The 24,509-nt window shown below is 44.0% G+C and overlaps 1 protein-coding gene across 3 annotated transcripts in view; it reads right to left on the bottom strand.

The window, feature by feature from the left end:
* Window positions 1-24,509, bottom strand: part of cltca (clathrin, heavy chain a (Hc)) — a 69,064-nt gene that overhangs the window by 9,302 nt on the left and 35,253 nt on the right. For all 3 annotated transcript variants that reach the window (XM_063203296.1, XM_063203294.1, XM_063203297.1), the window contains exons 7-26: window positions 23,840-24,037; window positions 22,049-22,249; window positions 17,701-17,853; window positions 16,187-16,309; window positions 14,158-14,295; window positions 13,550-13,714; window positions 12,823-13,003; window positions 12,023-12,186; window positions 9,325-9,450; window positions 8,043-8,185; window positions 7,216-7,450; window positions 6,690-6,812; window positions 5,872-6,017; window positions 5,353-5,536; window positions 4,815-5,007; window positions 3,409-3,566; window positions 2,647-2,811; window positions 2,223-2,330; window positions 1,189-1,356; window positions 5-154 (exon numbers count right to left, since the gene is read on the bottom strand). In XM_063203296.1, coding sequence (XP_063059366.1) covers window positions 5-154; window positions 1,189-1,356; window positions 2,223-2,330; window positions 2,647-2,811; window positions 3,409-3,566; window positions 4,815-5,007; window positions 5,353-5,536; window positions 5,872-6,017; window positions 6,690-6,812; window positions 7,216-7,450; window positions 8,043-8,185; window positions 9,325-9,450; window positions 12,023-12,186; window positions 12,823-13,003; window positions 13,550-13,714; window positions 14,158-14,295; window positions 16,187-16,309; window positions 17,701-17,853; window positions 22,049-22,249; window positions 23,840-24,037 — 3,222 coding nt within the window. The remainder of the gene's footprint in view (window positions 1-4; window positions 155-1,188; window positions 1,357-2,222; window positions 2,331-2,646; window positions 2,812-3,408; window positions 3,567-4,814; window positions 5,008-5,352; window positions 5,537-5,871; window positions 6,018-6,689; window positions 6,813-7,215; window positions 7,451-8,042; window positions 8,186-9,324; window positions 9,451-12,022; window positions 12,187-12,822; window positions 13,004-13,549; window positions 13,715-14,157; window positions 14,296-16,186; window positions 16,310-17,700; window positions 17,854-22,048; window positions 22,250-23,839; window positions 24,038-24,509) is intronic.

A 24,509-nucleotide genomic window follows, 5' to 3' on the forward strand; every position in this document is an offset into this window, starting at 1 on the left:
CTACCTTGGTGATGATGTCTTTGAACTGTCCCTCCTTCCAGGCGTCTGTGGGGTGGCTCATCATGGTGAGGATGGCGTTGTCGTACTCCTCATATTTGTCGTACAGGAACACCAGCTCTGCCCAGAGGTGGGCCTGCTCTGCGGCCCTCAGAACCTGAAGGAGGAAACACAAGAGAGTTCAGCTGTGAGCAACTGGACGACTTAGGAAAAAAAGGGAAAACACGGAAGCATTGCGAGGATCCAAATCTTCAACACAGGTGCTCTAACAGTCTTTGTGGGTAGTAAATATGAAAAAAGAAAGAGAAGGAAACCGTGGCACTCCGGTTTCATTATTTTTTACTTTTCTTTAAGGCAACAAATGACTGACCGACACGTTTTGACCTTCATGGTCTTCGTCAGGGAAGACTTCTTTGTAAAAAGATCTTTCACTCCTCATTTCAAGAAGCTTCATTGGGGTTCTTGGGTGCGTTTGTCAACACTGTCATTGGTAACCAAGTTCGCAACTTACTTGGTTGCCAATGCAATGTCCAATTGGCAACCTACTGTACCAAGATGCACCCCAGGTTTGTTTACGTGAATGCTGCGATTTATGAGAATGGAGTAATGAGGAGTTGACAGAGAACTCACAAATCTTTTAATGTGGCTTCTTTTCGTTCAAATAACACAGTGAAAAACGCTGATTGTGTATCTTTGTTTGTTTACTTTTTTTTCATGATTCCATGCTGCTCGTAATTGTTTGCATGAAAATACATCACAGTAAATTCAGCGTAGCTTCAAAGTCGCTCAGGCTGATCATCACTTTTGAGAAGCCCATGGGTGGTCTCATTATATTTTCTTTTGAAACCCTGCTCGGCTTGTTGCAATGCAACAAAAAATGTTTATTTGTGTAGTTTATCACCGAATAATCAAGTACACAGCCATTACATGACCAAACACAGGTACAACTGCACATTACCTTCACTCAAGACAATCAGAAAAAGTATTTAATTGAAAACCTTATTATAGACTCAGAATGTTCCATATAAAACATATAAAAAAACATTAAAAAAACACATAAGAAACATACAGGTACATCACAAACACCAAGACACTACTACTACTACACTACTACATTACATAATTATTTTTTAAAATGGTTTTTCTTTTTTTTTACTTTAGGAAAAAAAAGATACGTTTTGTTGGCCTCACCTTTGGAATGTTGACTCTGGACCAGAAGAGCTCCAGGTGTTCCCTCATCTTCTGCGGCTTGAACTTGGAGTAGAGGATGGCCAGCTCAGTAAACATGCCCATGTGGGCGCGCTCCAGGCCCAGCGCAGACTCCAGCATGGTGATCAGCTCCTCGAAATACCCGCGGTCCTGAAAACAGTTAGCACACACGTGCAAGAACACGAACACAGACACACACAGACACACGCACACACGCATGCATGCAAACAAACACAAATGTGTGCGCGTTCACCGCACCACACACACACGCACGCACGCACGCACGCACAAGCAAGCACACAAATGGTTGAGGTTAGTGCTGCAAAACCACTACAATCGCTGGGCTCCCCCGTGCAGCAGGACCCAATGGCTATTGGCTAGACCTTCAGCAGACCACAGCTCTAAACACGAGGCAATAAAACTCTGGCTGGCTCTAGGAGGAGGCTTTCGGGGAAAAACCTGCTCCACACCACACCACAGCACAGCACACAGCACACAGCACAGCGGCCACACTGAAATGGAGTGCTGAGCTCTTATGGTCGTACATAAACATGTCAGACACTGCCTGGTTTCGTTTGCAGGGTTTTTTCTTTTGAGGGTGAAGCCAAGGGTCTTCACATAATAACTACAGGGGTCTGAGATTTCATTACTGATGGTTCAAGACTATTAACTGGTTGTAATTATTGAGGGTTTACACTATTGCCACCGATACTACAGCAACTCTAAAATTTAAAAACATGAGGCCAGTGTGTTATTATATGCACTTAACACATTACATGTGTTTCTGGAATGGAGTGGAATTTTTGGCCAAAGCAGAGAGCCAAAACGCAACTTCATACACTATAATGAAAGTACCATTGGGCAGAGCATGCTGCATTTAAAAAAAAATAATGATTAATGCCAGGGGCCAGCACCTCAACAACAACAACTTTGGTCTGTATTACTTTTCCTTTTCTACAAACGATATGCACTAAACACTTAACACCTTGTTTGAGCTTCAGAGTGGTGTTGAGTACCTGATAATAGTTGATCAGCTCCTCCAGTTCATCTGCATGGACCACAATGTGGAGTCCACACATCTGAGCAAGGCGGAACTCTTTCCCGTCCACGCAGGCAAAGCACACCTACAGGAGAGAACACCACACACAGGATTCAGGCACATACAAACACCCAGAAGCCATTCAGAAACTGAGTTTTCAGAGTAGACCATACAGAAGCAATTGAATTGTGATTTTTACAAAACTAAAATTAACCATGATAGGACATTATAAAACCAATGACACTGGAAATAAATAAATAATGAATAAATCAGGAAAAAAAATCTTATTACTTAGCAATAACGTCTTAAATAGTCCAGCTAAGACCCCGTCCAATGTTCCCTGTGCAAGTGGGTATAGGATAGTGTGGGTGTGCGTGTGTGTGCGTGTGCGTTGCTCTCACCTCCTTCCATGTGCGAGTGCTGTTGGCCTTGCGAGCTCCGTCCACGGCGGCCTGGTACTCGCCCAGGTGCACTAGGGTGGAGGCCAGACGGCCAAAGTTGGACACGTTGTTGTACAGCAGCTTCGCCGCGTCGTACATTTTCTCGTCGTAACAACGGTCGCCAACCTACATGACAAAAAAATAAAAAAACAGACAGTTCATGGATTTTTTTTTTAAAAGCAATTGTCAATATTATCCACTCTTATATCCGAGACATTGTATATTATCTATGCAAAAAAAAAAAAAAAACACTGAGGACAATTCAACAAATTATTATCTAAACCACAATACAGCAACACCCCTATTCCACAAAACTGATGATGACAACATTGGCTTCTGCGTTTCTTTGTCTTGTTTGATTCGCTATATGCCAGTGATATGCATCCTGTACCTGCTGGATGTGGGCGTTGTTTGGTATATAAATACGTCAGATATATGCATCCTGTACCTGCTGGATGTGGGCGTTGTTGGGTATATGTAGTGTGCATCCTGTACCTGCTGGATGTGACATTTGCTTGTCTGGTATATGTCAGTAGTGTAGTGTGCATCCTGTACCTGCTGGATGTGGGCGTTGTTGGGTATATGTCAGTAGTGTCGTGTGCATCTTGTACCTGCTGGATGTGGACGTTGTTGGGTATATGTCAGTAGTGTAGTGTGCATCCTGTACCTGCTGGATGTGGGCGTTGTTGGGTATATGTCAGTAGTGTAGTGTGCATCCTGTACCTGCTGGATGTGGGCGTTGTTGGGTCCGTTGATGAACTCCTCCAGCTCGGCCAGGCGGTTGGTTTTGGCCAGGGCGAAGATCAGCTCCGTCTCCACGTAGGACTCGCGGGCCTTCTTGCGGGCCATCTGCAGGAACTTCACCAGGTCCTCCCAGTTACCTAAAACAACCCAGCAAACAGCAACGATCAAAGAGCTGCAGGAGCGGCCAGGCCTGAACTGGTCATCTGGCATATAGGGCATTTATTGGTGGGCCAAAAGTCCCAAGGAACCTGCACTGTTTGGTATTTTTGTATTTTCTTTCAGACTGGCCTTCAATTTAGAGAGGGCCATGCAAAAAGGCCTGGGCCTTGTTTTCTGAATCCAGTGCAATCCTGGCAGCAGTAGAAACTACAGATAAACCCACTTAAGATAATGACAAATCAAACGCCACCACAGGGTCTTCCTTGGAATAATACACATGGAGCCCATTTCTCAGGGGAGTTCTAGCCACATGTGGTGGCGGTGAGCAATAGGCACCCCAGGCTGTTGCTTAACCCCTAGAACAGGGGTGTCAAAACTAAGGCCCGGGGGTCGGATGCGGGCTGCCAGATGGTTTAATGCAACCCCAGACTCGTAGAGAAAAGGGGAAAAAAAATAAGAATATAAAAATTAGAAGAAAATCTCAAGTCAATTACGAAATGTGCAGCAGTTGTCTTGAGATTTTGGGTTTTAAACAATTTACAGTCAATGCTCTTGGTATACTCGTTGTCATCCACCTCGAGGTGATTGACTAGCAATACGATTCGAATATGAAGCTGAAATTTGCAATATTTCGCAATTACATTAGTGGTCTGGCCCACTTCAGATCAAATAGGCTGAATGTGGCCTCTGAACCGAAATTAGTTCAACACCACTGCCCTACAGGGTTGGGGAAGGCTCTTCACTACTAATGAGGTTAATATGTCTGTGGTTGGTTTGCTGCAGTTCACCACATGATCTCAGCGAGACATAAGGAGCTCAAAGTTGGATTTTAATACAACAAAAAATTGTCATCACAACCAGCGTTAGGGTTAGGGAAATGTAGCTAATAAAACATGGGCTTACATTGCCCTAATCTAACCACGACTTCGAACCAAATCACAGATAAGTTTAACTTGTGATACATAACATTACAGAACATGTAATGGCAACCTACGTTCTGCCTAACCAGGTCCTGGCAGGCCCTACCGTGGCTGAACGGTAGGGCACCTGTACGCTATGCGGCCGACCTGGATTACGGTTCCTTTGCCGGTCCTTCCCCATCTCTCTCTCCCCACTTACTTCCTATTACCATCTTCATTATACTATCATAAATAAAGTTAAAAAAAAATATATATATATTTATTTATTTTTTAAATTAAAGAAATAAAAAACATTTCCTGGCTTACCGCTCTTGTCTGCGGCCTGCACCACCTCCATGTATGCGGAGGGGTCGTCTGCCTTGATGTAGGAGTCGATGGCCTCCTTGACCAGGCCCTTCTGCAGCTGGGCCTTGGCCAGCTGGCTCCACACGGCCGGCTCGTTGCAGCGCTCCGCAAACTCATATGCCCGGTCCAGATTACCGATGTGCTCAATCAGGACCTGAGTGAGGACAGAGGACATTTTTTAGAAAAGCTGCATCAAAGCATGCGATTTCAACATTTCACCAGATTTTTTTTTTTGCAAGGGGAGGTTTCTCGGCCCACAGACAGCAGGAGTAGTAAAGAGATTTTTCATCCACAATGACGAATTGAAGCATTATTTGGCTTGTGGAGGTAATTAATAAACATGAAAATGTTGCATGGTGTGTGAACAAAGCTCTGCATGGGAAAAGCAACACGTTTCTATATTCAAGAGAGCTTATCAAACAAAAAGTCTACCTGTAAGAAAAGGCAGAATTACGGCTACTATGACGACCGTGCATGTTTTCTACCATCTGAAAAGTACCTGCACTGCAGAGGTGTTGACATCAAACTTCCTGAAGATGGCGAAGGCCTCCTCGAAGAGCTCGTTGCTAATGGCGATGTTGGCGATGTCCGGAGCATCGTAGTTGTCCAGCCGGTTGATGTACTCCATCACACGAGTGCGGTCTGCTTTGATGGCCGTCAGGATCAACAGGTTCTGGAGGTTTCTAGGGGCAACAAGGGGAAAAGGCTTTAGTCTCATGCGAATACCATTTGATGGAACAGAAATTAGTACCACTAGAATTATGATGACCATATAATTAGTGTTGCGTTTATTAATTCTGGAGGTTTCCAGATGGCAAAAAGGGGAGGCTTTATTGCCCTGCACATAGAATGTAACATGAATCAGAAACTCTAAAATTCAGTTCATTTTGCTACTGTATACTTAATGAATTAGAAACTATCAAATTGTGATGAGCGTAAAACTGCATTTATTTCATTCACTTGGGTAATCATGTGGTGACCACACCAACTTATTGGGTTGGCGACCTGTGGTCTTTACCTGTGTTCACTGAATACGGAGTTGTCCAAGACTATCTTCTCCAGGAGTTCGATGAGTTCATTGGGCAGGTCAGCGGTCATGAAGGCCTTGACTGTGACGGACACCTCCTCTGGGTCCTGCGTCTCAGACAGAGCTGTCTGAACCACCTACAGAGAGAGAGAGAGAGAGAGAGAGAGAGAGAGAGAGAGAGAGAGAGAGAGAGAGAGAGAGAGAGAGAGAGAGAGAGAGAGAGAGAGAGAGAGAGAGAGAGAGAGAGAGAGAGAGAGAGAGAGAGAGAGAGGAAGCAAAACCAGTACCATGTATTAATCTACGAGTAATGACAAAGTTAAATCCAAATGTATCCTTTTCTTGAGACCAAAACAATAGGTGGTGTGGTCCAAGTGAGGAGGTCATTACTCTAGTCTGTTTCCACATATATCTCTGTCTGGCTCCTGGCCTAAAAAGCAGGGCTGGATGTGCAGGCGATTACTCTTCTGACACACGACCCCAGCCCATCTGCTTTAGCACTTGAAGAGCTCTTTTCCAAAACACTGTATGTCCGTCTTAAAAATATATATATTGAAAAAATTGTACTTATTGTGTTTCTCAATTAACAGTAGTAAAAAACATTTTTTGTTGATTTAATTGGGTAAGAAAATATCAAGTAACAGCAACACAGTTCCAATTGCACCAACGCAACTGTAAACTCAACCTTATCACAAAAAAAAGGAAATGAAAACTGCATGTAAATGTCATTTATAGAGTTTTGGAAAAGATCTCTTCACTTGCTAAGGCCATGCTGAGTTGTGCGGTGCTGTACTATGTCGTGCAGTGCGTACCTGGTCGATGAGGGGCCTCCTGAAGGGGTTGGTCTCCAGCAGCACGCTGGCCCACAGCTCCGGGTCCTTCCTGCGCACCAGATAGCGGGACAGGCTCTTGAAGAGCGAGTTCTCATTGCACACCTGTGGACACAGACACCCGGATATTAACATCATATTTCACTCAGACGTAAAACTCACCACCACAGACCTGCCAGTGCAACTGCAGAGGGACCAATAATGGCCAAAAACCATATTAGATTTGCCCAGTGGCTTTAGATTACACTGCATTAGCATGGCCTAACACAAGATTAACTAGAAACGCACTCAGAGTGCAGATCTCAGTCAAATGTTCTATCTGCTTCCTTTGGCAATGTTACACGGTCACTGTGTTGACCATCATGTTACACCCTAATTAAAGTCTTTCCGCTTTGTTTTTGTGGAGTTAGAAACTGGAATGTCAAAACTCTTTTTTTATTTCAATTGCTGGATCCGGATCGTGATCCTGATCACCAGGTCAAAGCACTCAACAGAGGGTGGCACTCACATTGATGAGCTCCTGGTCGCACTGTCCCCTCTCGTAGGCCACGCAGGCCAGGTGGGGGTCCCTCTTCTCGCAGTACTTGCCCACCACAGTACTTGCGTAGAAGGGGTTCTCGCGCAGGAAGCGCTCTGGGTTGTTGTTGCTGTCGATGTAGATCTTGGCCAGGGCGTTGTGGGTGGCCGGCTCCTCGCAGCCCTCGTGGATACGAGCCTCCAGCCACGGCAGCAGCAGCTTCAGTCTGCAGAAACAATATGGGGCCGGTTAATGTCGTGGCAGGGCCACATGATGTCTTCTTTACTTCTTTCAGGAATGTGAACAGAGTTCAAAAGCTCATCACCACTAGACCTTTATCTCATTCTATTTTCAATCACGTAACCTTTTGAAACATTCTGAAATTGTGTTCTGTGGAGGCTAATGTTCGCATAGACAGAGGGTTTGGCCTTCTACAGTAACCAGCATTATGTGACCTCTTCAAATGTCATCCAATTAAAAACATAACTGACATTACCTAGTTGACAACAATGTTGTAGAGAAACACACCCCAGGTGCACTCATTGCTAGTGTGGTGAGAGCTGCATCCTCTTCAGAGGGGAAGATGCCGCACATCCAACGCTGAATTTTAATTTAACAAACGTTTGTCAAAAAAACATGAGAAAGGCATCACTGACCGAAACGTTGTTTGTTTCATAAAATTCAGCATTGGATGGACAACAGTGTGCGCTATCTTCCCCTCTGAGGTGAACATATTCCCGATACCTGCACCTCGAAACCTCTGGCGTACATTGGCCTTCTCCTCCAAAAAAAAAAAAGAGAGAGAGAGGCATCCTCACCTGTTCCTCTTCTCCACCTCTGCCACCAGTTCGTCAGTGGAGAACTGGCCGCGCACCACCAGGATCAGGTTCTTGATGACATCCTCAGAGCAGTCCACATCCAGCAGCCCTCCGATCACCACGGGCAAACGGCTGGGGTTCACCTGTGGCAAATCACAGCAACACGTTTACACATTTATACATCTTTGGATAATGTGACCCGAGAATATTGGGCACATCAGTTCGAAAATTTCAAAAGGCTTCCGCCACCCCACCCCACCCCAGCCCACCCCCCCATATTAAATGTATGTAATTCTTCATTGTACAGTTAAATGATCAAACTCATTTTTATCATCAATAGATCATGCCAGCATACAGAGGTGGAATTTCTGCATCCTCACATTTGCAGAAACATACATATTGCATGCTGCCAATGTAAAAGAGTTTTGTGCTTCTTTCACAACACTCCACATTCACTTATTGACTGGAATCATCACCAGTACGTAAGGAGCAACAAGAGCTAAGTAGCAGCTGTAGACGCCTGCGACGCAGACATAAACATTCTTATTTCCTCACCCGTCTATTTTTAGCTGCGGAAGCCAAGAAGAGACGACCACAAAATATTTCAAATATGACACTGTTGTTGGAGGTTTCTAGCTTTCCATTATTGAATTAGTGTATTTGGCAGGCAGCCATATTACATATGAGCTGGGTACTGCTCAGTGTGAGGGGGTCTTGCATCCCTCTGTCAGGGCCTTCTCATGGAAAACTACCACCTGACAGAACATATTTCCTTGTTACAAACTGCAATATAATGCAAAGTTAAGAACACTTATGAAGCAGGGCTTCCCCCAGCACTTTAGTGCTAAGGTGGCCACCTTGACAAGAAACCCCTACCACCTTGACTAGGTCCGCTGAAAAGATATATCATGTAATATATTTCATGTCGTGAATGTCATTTCTAAAGTTGCTTAGCCAAATAAATCTACTTTTAACGCCCCACCACCTTGACTACAACAAAAATTCTGGGGGAACACTGTATAAAGCCAAGTGTTATTTAATTTCGCAGACATCATGGTAACTTCACAAAGCACTGCTGGGACAGGGCAGATTAGAACATATTAATCAAACCAAAATAATCTTTTGCTCTCATTTGCATGGTAATGTTCAGAAAAACTTACCCAACAAATGCATTCTGCATTCAGATCAGGCAAACTTCAACCAAATTGACTTTTTCCATTGGAATGCTTCTCCAATACACATCAATGTCAATCATTCTTCTTTCTCCATATCTCACACCCACCTTCTGGACGTAGATCTCGATGTACTTCTGCAGGTTGTTGCGGTACAGGTAGAGCACCAGGTCGTGGACAAAGTCGAAGCGGTCGCACACGATGATGAGGGGCAACTGGTCAGTCAGCTTGGCTTCCTATCCAGCAGACACAGGAAAGACAAGGATGTCAACGAAAGTCACACAAAGAAGACCCAACACAGTCACAGGCACAGCATCAATGTATTGCATCTCCACTCAAACTACAGTCCAAACTGCCTTTAGTGCACAAAGAGGCGATTCACTTTCACCCATTAAGACTGGGAGAGACATCTGTGCTGCAACCACGATCTTTAAGATCGGCTGCCTGCAGAATCTATACATATTTACCAGAGTTGGCTATTCTGTTGCATTATTTTTGACCCTTTAGGTCTTAATGGGTGAAATATGATGATTGTGCAGCGTTACGAGACATTTAACTTTTAATGGAGATAAAACAAGATAACTTGGCAGGCTGGACAGTAATTTTAGGACATCACATGGCATACACAGATTACAAAATCATATTAGAATCACTGAAAATGAAATTGAGGTATCATTTTCTAGATTGCGCCGGCCCCTGCGGGAGTGATTCATAATGAGACCATATACATACAGTACCATAATAATAAGGAAACAAAAAACAACAACAAAAACAACGACGACAACAATATGGAGAGAATACAAATTAAAAAATTCCAACTACGGTAAATGGAACGGGTCATACATTTCGAGAGGTTAGAGTGCGTCTCCAGAGCTCACTTGTTGCCTTCATACTCGTATGCATCTTATGAAACAGGACCTCACACAGGCGATCTAAGACACAAAAAGCAATACTGCTCCCCCTGCTGGGAACTAAGCATCACTGCCATGATACTTTAAAAAAGAGTTCAGTTGAAGGTAACCTGACTTATTTTTTCAAGCTCCACAGACCAGTCAAGTGGTCTACAACTAGAAAAAACTCTTGACTAATATGACCCAAGATGACAGGAGCAGGACAACCAAATGACAGAAATGTCGCTTCTTCAGACGTTTTTCAATTTTATCCTGTGAAGATTCTAAGTCAGACACTTTTTGGATGTGCAGGCTTGAGAATCTTCACAGACCATCACTGCCACATAACACAACTGAGTGGACTCTGCTGAAATAAAATTCTACCTACTTCGAGTCAATCCTGACAACATAGGAGTCGAGGCTGTTTCGTCTACACAGTCCACAGAACTGTCTAAATTACACACTGCTATCTCTCGAGGGAAACAAAACAAGTCTGCCTGGGAACCTTGGGAGGTGTTCCAGACTTGCCAAGAAGCTAAGATAACACACCACAAAAGAAAACAAAATAAATATTGCTCATTATTGAAGAGGCAAGCAGGCTCTGGGTCAAGTTTCAGAATTGGGTTAATAATGGATCATGGGAAATAAAACGGGACTTGAGCGTAATACAAGTCCTTTTCCTTTGTTTCCGACTGGCCCTTGAACAGTGTCATCCAGTTACCAAGACACACCAAATCCAACTTCGCCCTCTCTTGTGACCAGTACTCTGCAACGATCAGTCTGTGAGGATTTGCTAAACAACACTACAACAAGTCTGGTCTGTGTGTTATGTAAATTTATCACAAATGGTGGCATGAATTAGTTGAATGAATCAATGGTTAATTCAATCACAACCTGTGTGTGTATTTTTTGCCATTTTCAGTTATTGGTAATCCGACTGTAATTTCACTGCTAGCTCAGCTCAGCTAGGTAATAGCCTTGTATGTAACCAAACTACTCTACTCCACTGAATTCTGAAAACGCAGGACCATGAGCCTGGTCGCCAAAAGTAACCTCTCGAGTTCTGACTTCCATTTCGTTTTTTTTTCTTTATGTGACCATAGAGAGAAGGGGTAAGGGGGCGGGGTCTCCATTGACTGACCACAACTAAATAATAAAATAAAAAAATACCAATAAAACCACCAAAACACATCGTCACAAATGCACTAAGTGGCCAACCAACAGGCATGATAAGCCCGTCTGCATCACCTGTCCAGCACTGAGTAAAAAGGAGGGTGGAGCTGGTGACTTTGTACACAGTCACAAAAACCAACAAAGAAAAAAACAAATCTCCAGTGTAGCAGAACCAGGGCAGGATGACCAGAGAAGAGAAACAAAACAAAAAACAAAAAAAACAAAGGGAAACCAGAAGAGAAAACGATAGAAACAGAAAATGGAAAAGAGGGAAGATAAGTGGGAAGTCCTGTACTTGGGGGGAGTGATTTACCTGGTACAAGTCCTGCCCATTCCACAGACACAAGGGAAAAGCACAAAAGATAATAACTGCCATCAGGACAAATTACTTTGAGGCACGGTGAACGTCTACTACCAATTAGCAAGAGGACACTAAACTGTGAGGCTACTGTGTCTGCATGGCAAATATTTAGCAAAGCAAAGCAAAAGACCAACCACATCACATCAAATCAGCGAAGCATCTAAGCTACAAGGTCTTCAAAAGTAAAACTTTGTTCTGCACTGCGTAGAAGAGTGGACTAGTGTCCAAAAAAAAAGGACAAACAGTTTGAAATTCACGTAAATATAGCAGAAGGACACCACAGAGAATGTAAGAAAAAGAATGAGTTTGATCAATTTCTTTCGCAAAAAAAAAAACGCTTGGCACTGGTTGGACCACATGTCCCCTCTAGGCCACCGTCCGTACCTTCAGGAAGTTTTTGACCCGCTCTGGGTCGTAGCAGTTGCTCTCCCTGCAAATGCGCTCCACCTCCTTGATCTGGCCCGTCTTGCAGGCTGCCTGGATGTACTTGAAGTGCACTTCGGGGTCCTGGCTGAAGTTGACGATGGAGCCCAGGAAATAGAAGAGACCTGCACAGAGCACAAAGTCAAGCGAATGAGGAGACAGACAGGAATGTAATATGTGTACCGTCAACAGCATCCTCAATCCAGTTTTAATACATTCGATAATCAATTAACACATTGATGCCTGAAGCAGCTGCTGAATGCCTAAGCCCTTGTTGGGCCTATAAAAACCTAAATATCTTAGCCTCTGATGCACATAAAACATAAAATAAGTTGCATTTAAACCCCAAGACCCTCCTTGCATTAGAATGTGTTAATTCAGCTGTAACATACCCACATTTTTATTAAAAAAGCTAAAATCTCTCAAGAGTGTATATGTGTCTCCAGGCATCAAAGGGCAAACAACACAGACGAGTCATCAGGCTAAAATGTGTTAAATGAGTAGAATTCTTTTCCCAGTGCAAAACCAATTATGTGACTAATTTTTTAGTCAAATCACATATTCAATCACAGTGTTCCTTGTTGACTTTGTATGTTTTCAAAAAAGCTGTAAAACTGCACCTTTGCTTACCAGTATTTTACTTTTACGGCACACCGTTATTTTACTTTTATTGCACAGACTTCTTTCAGCCAGTGTCTTCCTTCAGTGTGCAGTGTAGATAAGCAGGAAATGTGTGCGTGTCGTATGTTTGTCATAATTACCCTCAAAGCTCTTGAAGGACTCGAAGAGCTCGGTGAGGCTGTTGGTGGAGAGCTGCTCGTGGTACTTGGAGGCCACCTGGACGCAGATCTGCAGGTTCTGGCGGATGTTAGCGGACAGCATGGCCCTCAGGCACTCCAAAGAGTCCTCCACAGAGAGGGAGCCGAAGAAGTTCACCAGCCACTGATGGATGGATGGGGGGAAAAATACAATTGTAATTATTATTATTAAACACACAGCTGAAAATGTTCATTCACTAGTAACTGATACACACAAAAAACAAAATGATTAGTAAACACGTACTTTGCACAAACATTTACATTCATAGCAAGCATAGTAGGTAGGTTTAGGCAGACATACATTATCAGGGGAAAGCATAATAACACTGCTAGTCATTTTCCTATTGCAATATTTTAGCTATCAACAAATGTTTTCCTTGCTGAGCTTTATTTTAGGACCTGAAGGCCTTCATTTACAACAAAATGCAAAAATATGGGATGAGCTCTAAGAAAAGCTTGCATCTAACTATGAACAAGATTTGAGCATTTTGTCAAAAGTAAAAAGGTGAGGTCAGAGAGCGCCACCACTGCAGTTTATTTGACCCAACGCTGTGCAGTTTATTTGACCCAGCGCTGTGCAGTGTTTTGGACCCAGCGTTGTTCAGAGTTGCTGACCCAGAGCTGTGCAGTGCGTTTTTGACCCCGTCCTTTGCAGTGTGTTTTGACCCACCTCTGGGTTGAGCAGGTGTGTGTGCACGACGGCCCTCTTGATGTCGTAGAGGTCTGTGTAGTGCTCCAGAGCCCTCTGCAGCAGGCCGGCCTTCTCGCACAGCTGCGCCACGTGCGCCCTGTCGTAGTGGGTGAACATCTGGTTGCCCAGGATGGCATCTGCCACCTACAAGACAAAAAAGAAAGAAAATGGTTGTGTGGAGAAGGTGAGTGAAGGCAGGTTAATAAGGAAATCACATACGGCTTTGATATACTGTATGTATGTCAATAATAAAGGAAATCGCATGAGGCTTTTGTTGAAGTACGCATGTGTGCGTACCCTGTTGATTGGCCCGGATGGCTTCTGCCACCTGCGCGTGAGTACGCAGAGCAAACATTCAAGCTTCCGTATATGTATTCGAGGTGTGCGTGTGTGTGTTTGTGTGTGGTATATGTGCATGAATGCATAATCAGCATATGAATCCTTGTCCATGCTTCCATATGTCCATTTGAGGTTCTTGTGCATGTGCGTGAACAGAGTGTTTGTATTTGGCTGTGTAGTACATTATGCATGTGTGTGTATGCATGCATGTATGTTAAGAGCGGTGCCTCTTTGTGTGCATGTCTTGCCTGCGGTGCGTGCATCAGATTCATCTCCAGCAGCCTGGTCTGCAGAGGCCCCTCAGTAGGTCTGTTGTTCTTCAGGGCATCCAGGAGGAAGGACGTGCACTGCTGCACCAGGTTATACTCCATGAACACATCCACAATCTGCAAGAAAATATATAGAGTTTAGTTTAGTTCAGCAGGGACCATGCACAATAGTCCTTGTTTACAAAAGTAAAAAAAATGGCTTGTGCCAGATTATAGCCAATACAGCTAATTTCCATCTGCAGTAACCCTTTAAACTAGTGTTTATCAATAGGGCCTCTACAGCCCCCCAGGAGTCTTTGAGAAGCCCTAGGGCAGGGGTATTCAATTAAAAGTCACAGAGGGCCGTTTTTTCAAATTCCCTCCAGTGAAGGGGCCAAACATGGAGTCTGTATAACTGCGAGCAGCATGGTGTCTGAGGTTAGGATGTGAAGCAAGCGGATAGCGTTCCAGATAGAACAGGATATTCGCTTCTCTCTTAGTAGCCTTAGGATGGTCTATTTATGACACTGTTTTAGGCAAGATTTCACTGTCATGTGAATGCATAGTACGAAGAGATATCCCCAACCTGAAGTGTTAGTGATCACAAATTATGTACGGCCACAGATTATTATTTTTTTTCATTTTGTTCTGACCTTATGGGGGGCCAGAACCTTGACATCCAAGGGCCGCATCTGGCCCTAGGGCCTCCATCTGAATAGCCCTGCCCTAGGGGGTGTTGAGAAGGATACAGCTAACAGGGGGGATGTACTTAGCTGGCATTGGGGGGCATTAGTCTATTTTAGTTTATAACACTAAGCGAGGCATTGAAAGGCGTAGGTTGAAAAAAGGTTGAGAATCACTGCTTTATAAACTAGGGATAGGAATATTATCTATATATCTAGAATATTACCCATTTCGAATAGTTATTTCAAATACCGCTGTAGTCATCTATCACATAAAAACAGATAATTTTCTACTAATGTTTGAGTTGTCACAACTTTTTTGGCACAAACACGGTTCGAAAATCAATCTATAAATATTACATATGAAACCTCCCAAATGACGACACCTTTAAAGTGAGGCACCAGTAGAAAGTCCATTTCAGTATTTCATTTCACACAGTGCCCTTATCTTGGGGAACTCAACTCTTACTTCCTCTCATTTCTAGGTCACTCGAGTCTATCTGCACATTGGCAATTACAGTACATCTCCCCATCAGTTGCAGCTCCACCCATGGACACTAGATGTCTCCCTTCTACTCTGTACGGCCACATTACATTATAGTATTACATTATAATACACTTCACAGCATTAAAGTGCGTTATTTTATGACACTTTTATCCACAGCAACTTCGTTAGGCATAGGGCATTGGCTACACTCCCTGGAGTAACTTGGAACTCAATAAGGATTCAGCCACTAGCAGGAAGGTGTAGTAGGAGAAACACTAACTCAAAGTATCCCTACTGATAAGGGATTTGAACCGGCAACCTTCCCATCCCAACGCCAGTTCCCTGATCAATTGATCCTTCTCCATGACTACTACAACCATTAGACGTTGTCGGGTGGGTGTGCAAATCCAAAATAACTATGCAGGGCTGGACAACACAGTAGTAGATGGGTGGTCTGCACACTGCATTTCATGCTCGAAAAATCATAAACTTTATTTAATTAAAAACATGCAACATATCAATGCCCTGGGTCTCCATCAGGCATGGAGCCAACTATGTTGCTCTACAAAGCCAAAGTGCAGCAACTACATTGTCAACCTAGAGTTTAGACTGAAAATGGTCTTCATTACCCCTCCTTGATCTTATGACAAAGCGTTATGGTTCATGCCGCTTCAAAGATACTGCTGCCAAATTTGCAGTAATTGTAATATCCAACCTAATTCCAAGGTTTTGAAGGTATTTTTTTCCAATGTTGCCGTAGTTACTGCACCTTGCCTTTGTACTGTAGGGCAGTATTCGCCACTGCAGTATAAGCGCTGGGCCACAGCTCTTGGCCTCCTGGGCTCGTGTCGTACTGTACCTGTGTGATGTCGGCCAGCGGCTCCTCGTCCTGCACCAGCATCTGGGCAAACTGGAGGCCCTGGTCCGGGCTGATGCGCATCACATTACGCAGCAGGAAGATCCAGTCTGGCGTGTAGCCAACCTGGGGGAGGGAGAGGGGGACACAAGAACAGTCAGATATGGAGAGAGAGAGAGAGAGAGAGAGAGAGAGAGAGAGAGAGAGAGAGAGAGAGAGAGAGAGAGAGAGAGAGAGAGAGAGCAATGAGAGAGAGAGAGAGAGAGAGCAATGAGAGAGAGAGAGAGAGCAATGAGAGAGAGAGAGAGAGAGAGAGAGAGAGAGAGAGAGAGAGCGAGAGCGAGAGCGAGCGAGAGAGAGAGAGAGAGAGAGAGAGAGAGAGAGCGAGCGAGCGAGAGAGAGCGAGAGAGAGAGAGAGAGAGAGCGCGAGAGAGCGAGAGCGAGCGCGAGAGAGAGAGCGAGCGAGCGAGCGAGAGAGAGCGAGCGAGCGAGCGAGAGAGAGCGAGCGAGAGAGAGAGCGAGCGAGCAAGAGAGAGAGAGAGCGAGCAAGAGAGAGAGAGAGCGAGCGAGCGAGAGAGAGCGAGCGCGAGAGAGCGAGAGAGAGAGAGAGAGAGAGAGAGAGAGAGAGAGAGAGAGAGAGAGAGAGAGAGAGAGAGAGGGAGAGAGAGAACATGAGAAAAAGCAGGTTGACCCAAGTGAGATACAGACAGAGTTAAATAGAAGAGTGATAGATGGACAGAGACAGGGAGATCATAAACCTGTCACTCCAACCAAGGAGGTCTGGCTTTTTCACACCATTACATGGATTGGTGCGCTGAGCAGAGTGTAACTACAGGGCACTTCGCCCCCGTGGCATCTTTACTGCGTGCTCCTGATATATTCCCTCCTCTGGAATGGAATAAAAATGCTGGCTATTGTGGCTAACGTATTTTTCTGAATATACATCGCTTTTCTTTGCATGGTATGGCTATGGCTCCTACGACTTTAACATGTGGGTTCACATCTTTGTTATGCTCACACTGCCAGTTGTGAAGGCACTCTGGGCTTTTGTTCCAGCATCAGGGCAGGCAGTATGCATCATCAGTGTGTTTAAAAGTCCAAAACAAGGCAAATATTTAAGTTCGCAACATGGATAATTGGACAAAGTGCTAGTCAATGGTACGACTCACACTCGAGTCAGACTAGACTTGTTCGTCAAATTCATGATGTCTTTTTTTGGCTGGCGCGACATTGGACGCCGTTTACATGGATACCGTTGTAAACGCATCATTTTTTTGCTTATTTTTTCCCCCTTATTTTTCCAAGTAAACAGAGATTTAGAAATCTACTCAAAAGGATTTAAAAATATATATATTTTTTTAAAGGGATCTTAAACACACCAGTCACAAGGGTGTTTTTTTACATTGATCCACATGTCATGTTTTTTTTCCATTTGCATTTAAACACGTTTAAAATATCTCTCTAGTACACAAAATATTCTAGTACATAAAAATGTGTATGGTGGGGGGAGCTCTTACCTTCTTGGCGTAGAGGACGATCTTGGGGAACTGTCCAGTCTCTGCAAAGCACTGGATGACCTTGTTGGGGACGTTGGCCCGCAGGTAAACGCTCAGGGCCAGTGTGGGGTCCACAGACTTCACCAGGTCTCCCAGCTCCTCTGAACACTCCAGCTACAATAGACATAGACAGCATTTGGTTGGTTTATTGCCAATTAAGACATTATTATGGCCAACAGTGGAACAATTTCATACTGCTTTTTTTTTTTTTTTTTTAAACATGATGGTTATTTTATTACCCAATACGGGTACAATTTTGTACATTAAAAAACAAACAATAATTACTTTATTCCAACATCAGTACATGTACAAACATTCAAAACCTTTAGAGGTATGTCCTTCTAACAAAAAATAAATGAACTGCTCCATGTTCTCTAACACAGGAAAGGAATAGCACACAGGAGGGAACAGCCAAACAGAGCGGAGTGGTTCATCCAAGGACACGTCTGTGTTACAAAGCCCTAAACTCAGTGTTCCTCAAACTTTTTCAGGCCAAGGACCACTTTGCCTCCCCACAAATGTTCAGGGACCACCTGTCAACTGATTGAATCAATAGTTGACGGGTGCAAATTTGACAATGCTGATTTCGATATGGATCACTTACTTCAAATTCACATAACAAGCCTGTCTTGTGGTGGAAATATGACAGCTATGCATGACTTTAAAATAATGTCACAAATACAATAGCCTACTGCTAACTTGTCTTGGAAAAGTAGAAATCCCCCCGCGGACCACTAGTGGTCCCCGCACCACACTTTGTGAATCACTGCCCTAAACCACTAAAACCACCAGGTCCACACCACAGGGGTGGGAATGAGACAACTAGCAAATCGTACCAAAATCCATCTCCCTGTGGAACATATGGGTTGCTAAGTAACATATTCTGTAATCCAAATAAGCTTTTAAAGGGCTACAACATTGTGGTCCATGTCTGACTCCTGCTGCTGCTGGCTGCTTATAAACCAGGGGTGCATTTCTCGAAAGCGTAGTTGTTAGCTGGTTAGAAACTTGGGTAGTTGCCAATGGGAAATTGCATTGCAAACAAAAAAGTAGCTAACAAAGTTGGCAACTATGGTTTCGAGAAATGCCCCTGTATTGGAATCAGAGTAGCTTATGGCACAGTGCTGTGCTTATAACACCACTTACATGTAATCCTCCTTTATGGCCAACACAAAAGGTTCTCTCAAAGCAATTGTATTTGATTAGTAAGCTTATATTAACCACAGCTTCTGAATTCATATCGTATTCATTTCAGTCAGCTAAATGTACTCCTCTTCCTTTGTATATATTTATTCCATGCGTGTTCGGCATGATGTTCAGATTGCACGCTCATAATGCGGTGGCCGATGACACTGTGACGAATGCCTTCTCTTGGATACACAAACCCTGCAGTCAACAATGGGGCAAAAAATATGGTTTCCCTTCTCTCTACAGCCTCTCTGCAAAGCTAAACAACCCAGCAAGCCGCATAACAAACACATTACCTCACTTGCTAAATGCGGGACAAACAGTACAGATGACGAAAGGGAAAAGGAAATAAAGGCAAGCAGACAGGGCAAGGGCCCAAACACAGAAGACTGCAACACAGACACACCAGTTAGGCCCACTACTACATAAACTAACCAGTAACTAACATATTTAAGATGAAACGGGCACGGATGAAATAAGCAGGCAAGGGTTCAACATGGCTGCAAACAGACACACCATTTAGGCCTACTACTAGCTAAACTTACCAGTAACTAACATATTGAAGATGAAACGGGCACTGACTCAGCCGACAAGGGCAATATACACGGCTGCCTACAGGCACACCAGGTAAGGCCTACTACAAGATAAACTGACCAGTAACTAAAATAATATATTTAAAGCCGGCAAGGGCACAAACACACAGGGCTGCAAAACACACAAACACGTATCCTAATCTCCATTCACCTTGCTAGTCTCCTAAAGGGACATGGTAGCAATATGATGGCAGATTGGAACCTAGTCATATTGATTCCGGAAGTCGCTTGGTATGAACCATCTCTTCCTTATCAATAGTTCCACTACTAGTACCAAAGATAGTCTAGTAGAATAAGATCAATCAAACCACGCCTACCCAAAGCAAAGCACTGTGCTCAAGTTCGGCCTCCTAATGGGGCATTGTCCCCTCCTTCTTTTTCTATTTTTGTGGCGTTTGGTGGCGACTTTCATAAGATGTGCGCTACCACCATCTACAGCACGAAGGGAACATTTATTCTCAACCACCACCGGTCTCCTAAAGAGGCATGCACATCACAACACATGGACCCCAGAAAAGTAAGGGTTTGACTCGTCTCTACCTAACCTAATCCCGCGTCTCTGCTAGCACCAATACTAGTAATACTGTGTGCGCAGGCGCAAACACAAATCCTCTATACATGCATTTTCAATTACCTGCGCGCACACACAATCAGCAGTCTCTCAAACTGTACTCTCACGTGCAGCCTTTCACATTGAAACAGAAGTCCATTCATTCTTCTGCTGTCACCAAGACATACACTTTCAAACAGGCACCAGTCTGTCCACCTGCATTCAAAAAATGGACAGATATCTCACCAACCAGCCATGCATCCATACTTACGCAATCACACATGCCTACAGCACAAATACAACCCGACATCCATCCATTCACACCAACATGTTACACCAGCAGAGAGGCACCCCCCCTCCTCCTTCAAATGACTCATCCCTCATCCTGAGGAAAGAAGCAAACTGGAAGTCTCTAAACCCCTTTCGAGCTTCAACAACAAAAACGGCCAGTGGCCTACAACTACACTCGTGACTACAATGACAAGGAACAGCCACTTCCTCCAGGAACCGTCACTTCAGACACTGTACATCAGGGGTGGACAAACTATGGCCAGGGGGGCAAGTGTGGTGGCTGTGGCCTTCTGCTCTGCTTCCTGCTATGTTAAAGGGGTATGCCACTATTTTGGGGCTTAATACAGTTAAAATCGTTGGCCGGGGTTTATAAAGGTGGCGAAGTGTCTTATTTTTCATGTTAAGCGTTGTCTTGCTTTAAGACAAGTTAAAAGAGGGAATATGTCGCTAAGCTAGTGAAAGTCAATGTATCCGTGTAGCATTGTAGCATGCTACACGGATCCATTGACTTTCACTAGCTTAGCGACATATTCCCTCTTTTAACCTGTCTTAAAGCAAGACAACGGCTTACATGAAAAATAAGACACTTTACCACCTTTATAAACCCCAGCCAACGATTTTAACTGTATTAAGCCCCAAAATAGTGGCATACCCCTTTAAGTAATACATATTTTCTTATTTTTATTTTAAGCTTGATTGTGGACTGGCTTCAGAACATACACATGTTGCTCTAGGTTAGGGAGGTGTCCCCTTCCCTTTTAGTCTGGTTCCTACCAGACCTCTGTGTGTTTGAGCACTGAAGCCCCCTGGTGGCGCCGAACACACTAAGTGGAACTCATGAAGCTGCATGGAATTACAGGTTGGGCAACAGCCAGGCAACATGGGTCCTTGATGTTTTAGTAGTAGCACATATCAGGGTGGCGCAACCACAGCTAATGCCACTATTGTATGGATTCAACTATTTTTTGTTTGTTTTAGTGGATTATCTAAGAAGCATAATCATTACCAATTACTAATTAACTTATGGGTATTTGCTGTGGTTGTACTACCGGACATCTGAGCCCCACAAAAAAACATGATTGGCCCACATGCACATCTACAGGTTATGCCAGACCAGGCACCCACCTCCCTTCCTCTGTTCGCCTCACCCTCTTCAGTGGAATAGAAGAATGGAAGTCAATGACAACAAGTAAACTCGGTTGGCTAGAGATGAAGTGGAAGAATGACGAATCCTCAAAGAAACGTCTTATCCGTCTTGAGCCGCCTCCCCAGGCTAGAGAAGGCAGCCAGTTTCTTTTCTCCACATACCATATCCTCAGGTCACTAAACTCTTTTGGATGAAAGAATCTTCACAAACATACCTCATCTCCTGCTTGAGCCACTTTGAGGCCGAAAGTTATTCTGTACATCCACCTGCGTACATACATACGACTGTACACGCGCCCATTGTGTTACACCACCCCTCTAAAGAGGCAGGGCCTGACAGGGCATGTCATAGAACCTTGTGTCACATGGATTCTGGAGGAAACTCCTAATGAACTAGCTCTTCCTCCATATACCTGGTCCTCCTTGAACCATTTCACCACAAGCTACTGTATGCATCCATTTGCACACACCCACCCACCCACATCTACTAGTCACATCATGTTAGAGTGCCACCCTTTGCTTTTCCTTCGTCTCCACATACCTTGTCCTCCTTGAGCCACTTCTCCAGCAGCTGCTTGCGTCCCTGCTGCAGCACGGGCCTGCACAGCTCCAGCGACTCGAACTTGTTGAGCTGGCCCTGGTCCAGCAGGATCCCGAAGTACTGGAGCAGGGGCGATGTCTGGCCGGGCTGGGCCGGGACGCTTTGGAAACGCCGGATGGTGTCTGGAGTGCGCAGGATCCCCTGAGAACCGGACGAGAGCAGAGGAGATGAGATGGGTGGAGTATGCATGAGTTATTGCACACAGACACACTGATGCCAGTGTTTCCCATACATTGAGGAAACTATGGCGGCCCGCCATAGTTTAAATTTGGCCGCCATAGTTTCCGAAAATGTAAAAAAAAAATAAAAATAAAAAATTTTTTTTTTTTTTTTTTTAATTTTTTTTTTTTTTTTTTAACTTTTTTTTACGATTGCCGTTTTTGTTTAAAACGATTTGAATTACGATTTCCTTCGCATTTTCCTCCTGGAGTAAATACATCCTGTAGAGAAAACCACAAGTGCTTGAAAGACAGAGGGTTCAAAAGCCTAGTCAAGTTGTAGTTAACTTTGGTTTGGTTTGGGAGCAATAAAAAAAAACCTTCAGAGAAGGGACAGTTGGGATGAGTTTACTAACACTCCCCAGGCTTTGTTTTACAGTTGTAATGAGTTAGGTGACAGCCCTTCATTGACAAGGCAGAGGAGACATCGGGCTGCATATAGAAATGAATGTGTAATGAATGTGAATATACATAAATGTGTAATATGTTGTTCCGCCCTTTTAATGGGAGGAATTTTGAAAAACTGGCCCTGTGACCAGCACCCCTCATGTAGAATGTGTACGCCTATGTGTGTGTGGGGAAAAGGCATAGCCTACCGTCTTAGACCCTTTTTGTTTATGCGTTAACAATTTCACAGTAATCTTAAATTCTTATCTCTGCTCCTATTTTGTTTTATTATTTTTTTCATTACATAGACCCCTACATGTGTATTATGTAGCCTTATTATGTATAAATCTCAAAATATAAATGGCTGAAATGTAGGCTAGCGCTGCGCGAATACAACACCCCCCCCCCCCCCCCCCCCCAAAAGGCCCGCGTGCAAACCCCCCCCCCCCCCCCCCCGGACAAAAAAAATCCCGGCTGCCCCCATAGTTTCCAAAATTTCTGTGGGAAACACTGATGCTGTTTTTACAAATACATAATAAAACAAAACACAAGTATGTCATGCGTGCACACATTCACATGTAGGTGCATGCACAAATAATTGAGGCTTGGCAAATGTGAAAATGTGTGCGTGTTACCGTTACAATAAACAAAGATTGCTTTGCCTTTCGGGCCAAAAATGAAGGCAGAAAATCCCTCAACGGCCCCGACACAACTACTACAAGAACAGTCTGTGCTTGGCCAATAAATACTGGGCTGATTAGTTCAGCACCCTCTCCTGTTTTGCTAAAAATGAAAGTCCGCTTCAACCAGGATTTTTCTGCTCCCACATTTGTATCTTGTCATTTGGTTGTCCTGCTCCCAGGTCAGACATACGTTTTAGATGGGCAGGCTTTAAACTACTCCCTTTTTTGTTTTCCCCAGTTCTTCCCCTTCACCTTGACCTGCTGGAGACATTGAACATGGACTAGGTCCGAAACATCAGTAGCTACGGTTTTGTCCAATGACTTCTTCTGTTAACTTTTCGGCCACAATATACATTTTTAACTTACGGATAGCCTTGTGTGCGCTTCATATTTTTTGGACATTCCTAATATCGCTTCTTTTGGTGAGCAGCCAGCAGCCTTACCTTGGGAGCGTTGGCGGCAACCTTGGCGGCCTCTGAGTAGTTTCCGGCGGCGAAGAGGTTGTTGAACTTGCGTGCGAAGAGCTCCTCTGCCCCGGCCAGGTTGTTGCGGACGGCCATGCGCAGGGCCAGGTCGGGGTTCTGCAGCACGTTGGTGATGTAGGGAATAATGTTCTCCTCCTCCACGCACACCGACAGCACCTACATGACGTACATGACAGACAATCAAGAGAATTAGAAAACTTGATTCGTCCCAACAATAGGCATTTTACAGTTCACAGTCCTGGTTTCAATAAATAGCAAAATGGAGAGGAAGACGTACTTCTAAACATTATTTTTCTCTTTTTCTGGTATACCATGGGCATAGACATACATTTTTATTGAATATATACAGACAGAGCCTACAGGACACACACGAGAGGAAAACATGAACTTATGTTTCTTTTACAGGAATACATGTACTTCCGTGACAATGGGCTCTTTTCTCGTGATAGCAAGAGTTTTGCACAAAATGTGTTCATATTAAATAGATTGTGTACTTTATAACAGTGGTAAGTAAAGTGGGGCATATATTTGCAGCTAGACTGCTTAAAATATCACCTCCTCCTGTCTGTGGACTCTGTTCTCAGAGGTTTACTAAAGACTGAACCATGAGTGTATTAAAAAGGGGCCA

The sequence above is a fragment of the Engraulis encrasicolus genome, chromosome 7 (genome assembly GCF_034702125.1).
Source record: "Engraulis encrasicolus isolate BLACKSEA-1 chromosome 7, IST_EnEncr_1.0, whole genome shotgun sequence".
Lineage (NCBI taxonomy): Eukaryota > Metazoa > Chordata > Actinopteri > Clupeiformes > Engraulidae > Engraulis > Engraulis encrasicolus.